The sequence below is a fragment of the Chelonoidis abingdonii genome, chromosome 10, assembly GCF_003597395.2.
Source record: "Chelonoidis abingdonii isolate Lonesome George chromosome 10, CheloAbing_2.0, whole genome shotgun sequence".
Lineage (NCBI taxonomy): Eukaryota > Metazoa > Chordata > Testudines > Testudinidae > Chelonoidis > Chelonoidis abingdonii.
Genome location: NC_133778.1, coordinates 57,429,817 through 57,440,963, shown reverse-complemented (window position 1 = coordinate 57,440,963; position 11,147 = coordinate 57,429,817). Strand labels below are relative to the sequence as shown.

Below are 11,147 nucleotides of genomic sequence, written 5' to 3'. Positions count from 1 at the left end.
CGTATAAAAACAGTGGAATTTGCTCAAGTGAAATTTTATATTCTGCAGTCACATGGCCCTGTTCTAGTGTCACATACAGTATAGTAATGTATTTTTATTTTGTCCTATAGTCACAATATTAACTTAAAATAAAGACTCTTTTACATATCACAATCATATTGCTAACAAGACTTTTTTTTGTTTTCAGAACATCTCTGCCACGTAGCCAAATAAAAATTGCATCTCTCTCTCTCACACATGCACGCACACACACACAGAGGAAAAAATCACCTTGGTAATTTTGCCGTCAGAATTTCTAGATATTTTTTCCAACATCTTCGCAAAATTATGCATTTTAAAAAGACTGCAGGCATTCAAATGATTGTCAGTCGTGCAAATAATCACTTACTTACACTGTATGAGTTTGGTCTGGATAAAGCAAATTATCATTTGAAAATAACTCAGAAAAACACTGTAGGCTAAAAGCTTGCTTTATGAATCTTAGCTTGGCCACAATATTTCTTAACCTTTTTCTCTTCAGTCTCCATTCATCTAGATTTCACTGTAATAATATACTCTAAATTAATAAACTGTATTCAGTTGCCATGGGTGCATTCAGCATTATTTAAAACACAATCTTGTAAAGAAATGGCAAATACTGGATGCAGATAAAGCCCCCAAACCCAAGAACTTTATTCAAAGTTATGGAAAAGTTTTTTTTAATGCTCCTGTCTTTTACGATGATATTGGTTTTTGTCCAGACAGCATAATTATAACTCATTTCTAAATATAGTATTTAAATGAAAATTAAAATATATATCAGCAGGTCCTATTAATATAAAAATGGAATGGATTTTTTAAAATGTGTTTTTCTAATAGACATGTCAACAAACTATGAATTGTGTGTGCATACAGTTGTGTGCACATGCATAATAATATTTGCAGACATTGCTGAAATTCTGGCCTTTAGATTCAATTTCAAATGTAACATCTGTAATATAAGAAAGCTGTCATTCCTCAGAAAGACAAGACTCAATAAAAATTAAAATTATTAATTAAAAATAAAGTACATTAAAAGTTAATGTAATCTATGACAATATATTTATCATGCCTGCAAACCCAAGGTCAGGCACTCATAGCGGGATTTTTAAAAGTACTTAAAGGATTTAGGAGCAGAAATCCCATTGAAAATGCCCTAATTTTCAAAGGTGCTAAGCACTCACAGTTCTCAATGGCACTCCAGAAAATCAGGCCACAGCGATGTGAGTGTCTAAATTTGGGTTCAAAGGCTTAACTTTAGTCATCCATGTTTACAAATCTTGGTGTAGTGCTTTAGAATCCTACTATCCTTTCTAAGCCTTAAAACAAATCTATATGTGTAAATAAAATTTGCTAACTTAGTCTTAGTGTTAAACAACTCTTCCTTAGAGAAACCTTCCACAAATAGACAAATCCTTTGAAATTATTTGTAATGTGCTAGCTGGTCCATGCTGAAGGTTTAAGGTATAAATATTTAAACAGAATGGAACTTGAAATAAAATCAAACCCCAGACTCCTGCATAGCCATTTAAGTTTCATTACACTGTTTCCCATCCTTATCAGCAAAAGTGCAGAACCCCCTTCATGTTATTTTTAGGAGCACAGTACAGTTTTGCAAACTGATTATCTCTAGCTAGTGTAAGCCCCATTGAAGCAAAGCTCCTGTTGAGGAGAAGAGTTCCTTCTGATAGAAAAAAACAATTGTGTTAGGTTTAATCAGAAGTTAAAAGAATCTACAGAATGTTCCCTTTGAGCCACATAACACAACCCTTTGCTAATTTCAAGATGGGTTCTGCAGTACAGGTAATTAAAAATGTCCTTTGTACTAACTGAAGTAGAGTGAAGAGCTACTATAACTGCAGTTAACATCAAAATTATGCAAGTCTGATCTACATTAATGAAGTTCTTTTCACTTATCTGTAAGCAATAAAATACTGGGGGGGGAGATCCCACTATAGCATACCTAAGAAAATATAGTTTCTCAGTCACAGACTAATTACTGTCACTAGTCTCTGGAATTTTTTTTCTACTTCTCAACACAAACACTTATATAGGTTTGAAAAAAGAAAGTAGTTGGATTTTCCAAATAAAACAACCTAACAAATTACCTTTGGTGAATTATCTAGTCAAATAACGTCTTCTATCTTTGCCAAAAATAAGTAGTTCCTCCTTAACATTAAACTATCCTTCTATGACACGTACTAACTATTGACCTGCTTGGCAAACCTCCTATTGATTTCATTGGTGCAGTATCAGGTCCTAATGTGAGTACCATTAGGTTATTGAAATACTTTTGTAAATGAATGGATTTTGCAGCTCAGTGAAACAGAACCAAATTCCCTAATTAACAATGCTTGAACTAATCAGTTAAAATTTAGCAGCAAGGGCTATCAGTTTAGATAGATTTGAAACAAGTTATGACATAATATGGAGAATGGCGTCAAATGTACTGACCTGCTCACATCAGGAAATCTGACTGGAAAGTGAAGAACTTGGCACTTTGGTCTGATTATTTTTTCCAGATCCTTAGGCCTGTGGTCAGGAATCAGCTTCAGAAATTTTCCGATAGATGTAAGAAATGACTCCATATTAAAAGCAGAGTTGAACACCACAATATCAGCAACCAAACTGTAAAATACAGCTAGAATTAATGCAATGTTCTTTAAGAAAAATCAGAATTACTTTAAAGCCAGATTAATGTAGGATAAATATTGTGACACTAACTGACAAAGCAAGAAATCCAAATTAAAGGTTGCGATTCCATCATATCAGATGAATAAGAGAAAGTGTCAGCCTTAGTTTAAATTTATTGGTTTCCATCCATGTTTCATCTTTTAAACGTTATTTAACAATTTTTATTAAAAACATCTTTTAAAAATTGAATTATAAATGTTTATTATTATTAAATTGAAGGATCACAGCCATTCTGATATTTTGAGAAAATCCACTTTTATATGTGGGTCAATTTTTACTCAAATTGTAAGAATACTTTTGCTGCTATTAGCATTTATCATGAAAAGACACATTAAACAAACTATAGTACAATCGCCGACAACCCTTTTTGCCCCTGAATAGTTCAGAGACATCTAAAACTTGTTTAGAAAGTTAAACTGGGAAAAAGGAGATAAAATTGCTCAGTGCACATACCTACTGAGATACATAACCTACCTTTTGTTAACCAAGAATTTCAGTTAACAGGAACACAGATAAATGAATGTCACTCTGATTCAAAATATTTGATATCTTGGAAATGTTTATAAAACAATAAACATACAAAAAGTCATAACATCATAGATTAATCAATCACATATATTTTAAAAAAATAATTAAGATGTAATTTTGGTACATTAACAGAAGATAGGACATGACACCAGAAAACATTTTTGTCCCTCAGTATTACCTCTTAAAAACAGTAGAACCAATATTTTTGCAATTTTGTTAATTACATGTGTGTGATTTCCTTGCTAAGGTTTTCAGTCTGGAGAAAAGGCAAAAGTGTCAAACAATGAAAAATTGGGAAGTTTATCTGGAAGTGCTGACACAATCTTAACTATATTGGCACAAATGTAATATTATAACAAAAGTTAAATATTAATATGAAAATTAAGTTTATGTCTAGTAGATTTTCTCAGTATATCATATTGTGATACTGACCTATGGGCCCTAAGATACATTGAGGATATGTGTTTATAAGTTACTGGACTGGTGAAAAGTGTATTTGAAGTGAAAACTTGTCATTCATCCTCACAACTCACACTTCTGTCTGGCCAAGAAAGAAAATGGATAATGCTCACCAAAAGCAGTAGGAGTCAGCAGGAAAAGCAAGGAAACATTTGAGAGAGAAATAATCCTTTTTAACTAGACTATTAGAGTTGAACTATTTTTAAAAATCTCCCATTCATCTCCACCTACGACTTTTTACCATTTGTTTTTCTCAAGTTAAAACAACTAGTGAGCCAGTCTACCTCTTTGACTAGACTTATAATTGACATTCAAAACAAAAACTTTTCCCCATTATATAACAAAGGCCTGCAAATTTGTATCTCTGCTTGTTTTGTACATTAGAAATACTAGGTCTTATCTACTCTGTTTTCTGCTGGAGGATTTAAATGTGACTGGCAAACTGGAGGGATCCTATCATCATAAAAAACTGAAACCTGAGCAACTAAAAGGGAAGGAATATTAGTCATACTATTTAAACTTCGTTAACACCTATGTAACAAACTCCTGATAAACACTTGGGAGAAAAGCTCTCTTTCCTAAAGATTAACACCATGAAACAGACTTGAGAAAGCTCTCAGCCCAGTTATCTTCTCCTCCAAGAAGTCTGAACAAAAACAGAAGAAAAGATTTAGCATTCCTGACATTTCTAAGGTTTAAAAAAAACAGAAAAAAACTTAAAATATTAAAAACTTCAGACCTTCTCAAATATAACATGGGGGTGAGAGCACAACATTTTTTTTTCTTTACAGGTGACTGCTAATAGACAGACAATAGACAATGCAGCTAAAATATAAACAAGATTTGTTCTCTTTTGCCATTAATAAATGTCCACTTGCAGAGCCAAAAATGTTCAAAGTATGTACATTATGCATTTACATTAATGTACAGAGGCAACTCTAGGCTAAAGAAAACATGGAAGCAAGCATTCTTAGAGGTCTTTTCCTAATTAAGAGAAAGGTCCTGTAATATAAAAACTCAGAAAAATACAGCATTTACTGAAAGAAGTTAAAATACATCTTTTTTAGATATTTCCTTCTTCAGCTTCACCACCCACCACCATAGTTTTATATTATTAAATTTCAAAATGGCTGCTACTGTTTTCAAAATACATTCCAAGTACTGTACAGCCATTTCACTACATTTTCACAGCACTGAAAATGCTTAATAACTGAAGCATCTTGCAAATGCAAAGATAGAAACAGATCTAGAAAATGTTCTGTATATATAAAGATTATCATTTGTGAAATCTGAATATTAACTGGCTCATTTTACAAAGATTCAAATATTTTACATGTATTTAAAAATATTCAATCTATGCTTTTAATAAGTCTCCTAATAACAAATAGGTGAGATAGATCAACCAAATGAATTTATTTCAATTCAAACCAATTCAGCTTTGCAGATTCACTTAGGTTTGTGCAGTGTCTAATCACAAAGCTTTTCAGTGTGCTGTTATTAACTTCTTTCATTAACTCAGATTCAGGAAATACATTTGTTTTAAGTAACAATAAAGGACCATAGCCTTTAAAACGTCTGGGTATTTTAACACTGCATAATTTCTGAATACCAAAAAAAAAAAAAAGAAAAAAGAAAGAAATTAAGGATATGTTTACTGCTCTCACTCCTTTAAGACACACAAACAAACTTGCTGCATTATGTTTTAATTTTTGTTTATTCCCCTGAAAACTCCTATTTTAATTCAGTTGGATGCATTAAAATCAATAGCCCAGCAAGAGCTGATTAACTGCGTCTCTGCTAAGTGTACTTGAGCTACAGCATCTTGTTTGCAATGAATAGGTATGAATTGAAAATTAGTGCAATTTACAGGTGTAGCGTGGTAGTCCTTTAGCACACAGGTAGACTTGAACAATAGCTTGAGATGAGAAGTACTTTACTACTTGTTTCTGCCACAGCACTTGACTTAGCACCCACTTGGGACTGTATATATTTGTATCTCAGTTTGTAACAGTGTTGTTGAAGTAGCGCAGGACTCCCCAGGTTTAAAAATGTTTAAAAGATGTCATTAAATAACACATAATGCTATGAGAAACACCTACCATGAAAGAATCTGGTTGTATCCATATTGGAAATCTCTTTCCTGGTACTTCTGTACAGGATATGCCAACTGGTTCTCATGGAAGTAAAGGACCTTTTTCAATTTGCCAAGGTCAGGCCGAAGGGCAATAAGTTCAGTCAGGTTAAGCACTGAGCTTGCAAAGAGGATCCTAAGAAACAAGGAAAGTAGTGTTTATTGTCTGTGAGCATGCTCAAAAGGGTCACTCTTTACCCTTCCTCTCTGCCTACCCCCCACAAGAAATACATAACCCCTATAGGGACACATCAATAGATAAGCCTTAATACCATGTAGCAGCATTCTAAGTTTTGATGTCTTAAAAAGCAGCTGCTAAGAACTCAACTAGAAAAGCACTGAATCTCATTGGTCTTCTCAGCTCAGTTACAGAGAAATGCAAAATAAAAAAGCTGGATGGATTTTACTGAAAAAGGCAAGAGAGCTGTATCTGAAGGACAAATGGAACAAAGATAAGGCTGACTGGGGAATACTTTGCTTGCCAGTTTCATTACACTTTACTTCTTTATGCAACCAACTACTGAAATTCAATATATGAGCAGGAATGGCACATGTTCATGTTATGACAAACTCTTTTGATTTATGCAGTATACTTATCTGGTGTGGTGTTTTTCTCACTCTCTCCATCTCTTTTTCCATTTTTATTAAGCATCCTACATAACATTATTTTGTTGTTTTGTTCCCTGCTCCCCAATATTGCCATAGTACAGTTACCATTTTATAGTCCATAAAATTGTTCATATCCTTCAAATTATATATAACTCAAGCCCAAAGAAAATTACCACACTGATTTCTTGCCCTTGATATAACTGAACAATCAGAAAGTTAACAGTATGTTCCTCACTGATTTGCCAGTCCATCCTTCATTCTAATTTTGCAAATACAATGTCTGGTTAAAGGGTTTCTTTTCTGTAACCTTTGCCAATTTTCCCTTTCTTTCTTTTTTGTTTTTTTAAAAAAGCTGAATTAGTGCTCAAAAAAAGTGCTAAATGGACATAGTGGAATGATAATCTTCTGTTTTTAGTGGTTACCTTACAAAGTTTCCAATTGGCTGAAGTAACTAAACGTACCATAGCATTCCCAAGATATTCACTCTACTAATTGTAGGGGACTCCAGTCAGAACAGAGGTAACATTGGCTTACAATGTCAAAAATTTGGCACATTTAATAGGCAACCTCAGAACCTATGGAATATATACAACATGAAGAGCAGCTCCTCCACCCAACCTCATCAACATGACTCAACCCTGATCTGGTAGAGTCACCCCTAGGGGTGTGAAAGAATCTACATGAGATTGTCAGTTAGAGTGCCAACTAAGATGGGACCCACAAATCATCTGATGTAAGTAATCAAACACTTGTCTCAGGGAGCCACAATTTTTTCACTTCAAGTGACCTGGCCAGATACAAACCTGAGGTGAAAAGATTCCACCCTACATGTGCTAGGCAATTTAATGATCATAGAAAAAATACAATCCTTGCCCTGAGGAACTTACAATATCATTTTAGACATGAGAGAATGAGTGACAGCAACAAAGTGTGTGTGTGTGTGTGTATGTTTGTGTGTGTGAGAGAAGGATAAAAGGTTACAATGATAAGATTACATGGTTACCTGGATAAATTATGGGCTCATCTGGGGGGAGGGATAGCTCAGTGGTCTGAGCATTGGCCAACTAAACCAAAGGGTTGTGAGTTCAATCCTTGAGGGGGCCACTTAGGGATCTGGGGCAAAAATCAGTACTTGGTCCTGCTAGTGAAGGCAGGGGGCTGGACTTAATGACCTTTCAAGGTCTCTTCCAGTTCCAGGAGATAGATATATCTCCTATTATTTAATTTATTTATTCATCCTGATGATGTCCTTGAACAATCTTTTTTTCTTATTAAACCTCCCTCTCACGCCTTTCCCAGGGTAAATGATGACAACCTTCTCATAGTCTGCCCTGCTATGTGTCAACACACACTCAATGTCAACAAATCTGCATCTGAATGTCACTCAGGCTCGGTCTACACTGGGAGAAGGGGGTTGATCTAAGATACCCAACTTCAGCTACGAGAACAGTGTAGCTGAAGTTGACGCATCTTAGATCGAATTACAATTACTTACTTCGCGTCCTTGCAGCGTGCTGTGGCTGCCCCGTTGACTTTGCTTCCACCTCTTGCTGAGCTGGAGTTCAGCAGTAGATGAGAGAGCGATTGGGGATCGATTTATTGCGTCTACACTACACGTGATAAATCGATCCCCGATAGATAGATCGCTACCCGCCGATCCGGTGGGTAGTGCAGACATACTCTCAGTGAAATCTGAGATTGAACAGCAATGGAGATAATTATCCTGCAAAAAGTGATTCCTTTCAGAGCCACTTGAAGAGAATAGTAGGCTCAGCTCTATGAATTTACCAACAGAATGTCGAAGGTATATCCCCATCTAAAAGATAATATGATCAATGCCATCACACTTATATTTAAAAAAACAAACAAAAAAAAAAAACCCTCTCAAGAATCAGGCTGCCATATTGCTGGATACAATTTTGTCACCTCTCTCCATCATTCAAAACATAGCTTTTCTATACATATCAGGTGGGGCATTAAAGATTATGACCCAATAGATGTCAGGAGTAACACCAGAACCTTTACTACCTCAATAAGAATTGTGAGTGTGCCACAGTGCTCAGGGATAGGCAACCTATGGCATGCATGCCAAAGGTGGGACGCAAGCTGATTTTCGGTGACACTCACACTGCCCAGGTCCTGACCATCGGTCCGGGTGGCTCTGCATTTTAATTTAATTTTAAATGAAGCTTCTTAAACATTTTAAAAACCTTGTTTACTTTATATACAGCAATAGTTTAGTTATATATTATAGACTTATAGAAAAAGACCTTCTAAAAACATTAAAATATATTACTGGCACACAAAACCTTAAATTAAAGTGAATGAATGAAGACTTGGCACACCACTTCTGAAAGGCTGCCGACCCCTGTGGTAGCTAATTGAATAAACCACCGAATACCGACCAGCCTTTTCCCACTTTATCCACAGTGTATTACTCTGTTATATATATCAGTGATTTCAATAGCCACTACATAATGTGGGGCTATAGTAGCAATGATACTCCAGATGAGGAACTTGCAGAATGGTAATCAAAGACATATACCTTCTCTTTGTTGTGAAAAACAGGCACTTTTTATTCTGTTTACTGGAACAGAAACTACTACCTAGACCTCTATTTCCTCAACAACGATGAGTTCAGAATCCTTCAAAACATCTCTAGAACCGTTCTTGGCAATTTTTCAAATAGTCAACTTTGAGTATTGAACTCCCAGCACTGGAACTGAACTCCCACTAAACCACCCAAACTGTGATGGAACTTTCAAAAGGAAAGCTGGCTGGGATTCATTGTAACAACTGAGGCCATAATTGATGCTATTCAACCATAGCCTGAAAACTGCAACTGTTTCACCTGGCTCAAGCAAAGGGCCAAAAGAAAAAACATCTCCAATAGCTATCAAAAAGGATACATCTGATGCTCGCAACCAGAAACATAAAGACTATTACCGGAATACCAAACATCTGATGAAACAAACACCGCAACATCCCTACTAGAATCACTAAATTTAACTCTCCATCAAAGATGGATTGAAACAGTTGAATCTTTGGACGTTACTCACTGGAGTCGTAATGCTTGGCTATTATTGCATCACCTTGGGTCTGCAAACCCAGAGAAATGTAAAACCCTGAGGTCTTAGCTGATGTCATCACAAGCACACTTCTTATGAACTCAAAAGCACCAGAGGACAACTCTATTAATGCAAAGGGCACAGAGAGTTACAGCAGTTCACTACCCACCTCATCACTGACTTTCACTGTTAAGATAAACAAGAACTTCTCACTTACAAAAGCTGGGAAAGAAGCAAGACTTGATGGCATCCTTCTAGTATTTATTAAAAACCCTGTAGCCAAGGTACAGAAATGGGGGTAGCAGTGTTCTCCTATATCATTCCTCAGGGATTCTCCCCACAATCTATGACCAATGCCATTGCCAAGTCCAGGAATGTTACTGAATGAACAAGTTGGTTTCCAGCCAAGTCAGAGGTGCACTGGCCAAGTATTAATCTTAACAATACACACTGAGATGGAATTCCAACAAAAATTCAAGATTGGGGCAGCTTTCTTAGACTTATAGGGGGTACCAATGGTACTGTATGAACGGACGACCTTCTGAAAGACAGCAAAATTATCCCATACAATGCAATGATAAAATTCTTCTCAGAAGTCCTGACCAATCATAAGTTTCATGTTTTCCCTGGTGACCAGATCAGCAGACCATGTACTCTCAATGATGGTTTACCATAGGGATCAGTTCTAGCACCATCTATATTAGTGACCTTCCTTATACATCATCACGGAAATTTGCTTATGCTGATGAGATTGCGTGATTGTGCAGTCAGAACAATTTACTTATCATAAAACAAATACTAAACAAGGATTTTAAAACCATGGAAGGATATTTCTTAAGCTGAAATTAAAATGAAAAAACCCCACCAAGACTCTAATGTCAGCATTTCATTAAAGTAATCCAAAGGCTATGACAGAACAGCATGTGGACTTCTGTTACCAATAGAAAAACACAATCCCACCCTGAATTATCTTGGTGTGACAACAGACCAAAGCCTCACCTGACAAAATAAACATTAATATAAATCTCATCCAGAAACAGACAGGAAAAACATAGGAAGCTGATGCAAAAACCCTATGAACTTCTTCACTAGTCCTCGTTTAATCTACTACAGATACTGCTCATCCATCCAGACACATAGCTCCCACACATCACTCATTGACTCTCATCTTACCACTACAAGAATCATTACATAAAAACATGAGAACATAAGAATGGCCATGCTGAGTCAGACCAATGGTCCATCAAGTTCATAAAAGATAGTTATAAGGAGGAGGGAGAAAAATTGTTCTTATCCTTTGAGGATAGGACAAGAAGCAATGGACTTACATTGCAGCAAGGGAGGTTTAGGTCGGACATTAGGAAAAACTTCCTGTCAGGGTGGTTAAGCACAGAAATAAATTGCCTAGGGAGGTTGTGGAATCTCCATCAGTGGAGATTTTTAAAAGCAGGTTAGACAAACACCTGTCAGGAATGGTCTAGATCCGTGGTGGGCAACCTGCGGCCCACAGGCAGCCCATCAGGGTAATCTGACTGCGGGCCACGAGACATTTTGCTGAGGTTGACCATCCGCAAGCACGGACCCCTGAAGCTCCCAGTGGCCACGGTTTGCTGTTCCAGACCAATGGGAGCTGCAGGAAG

General features: G+C 36.2%; 1 protein-coding gene across 7 annotated transcripts in view; it reads right to left on the bottom strand.

Annotated features, from left to right (window-relative positions):
- Positions 1-11,147, bottom strand: part of QTMAN (queuosine-tRNA mannosyltransferase) — a 359,192-nt gene that overhangs the window by 225,417 nt on the left and 122,628 nt on the right. For all 7 annotated transcript variants that reach the window (XM_075070243.1, XM_075070244.1, XM_075070242.1 and 4 more), the window contains 2 exons: positions 5,799-5,966; positions 2,473-2,646 (listed from right to left, as the gene is read on the bottom strand). In XM_075070243.1, the coding sequence (XP_074926344.1) occupies positions 2,473-2,646; positions 5,799-5,966 (342 nt within the window). The remainder of the gene's footprint in view (positions 1-2,472; positions 2,647-5,798; positions 5,967-11,147) is intronic.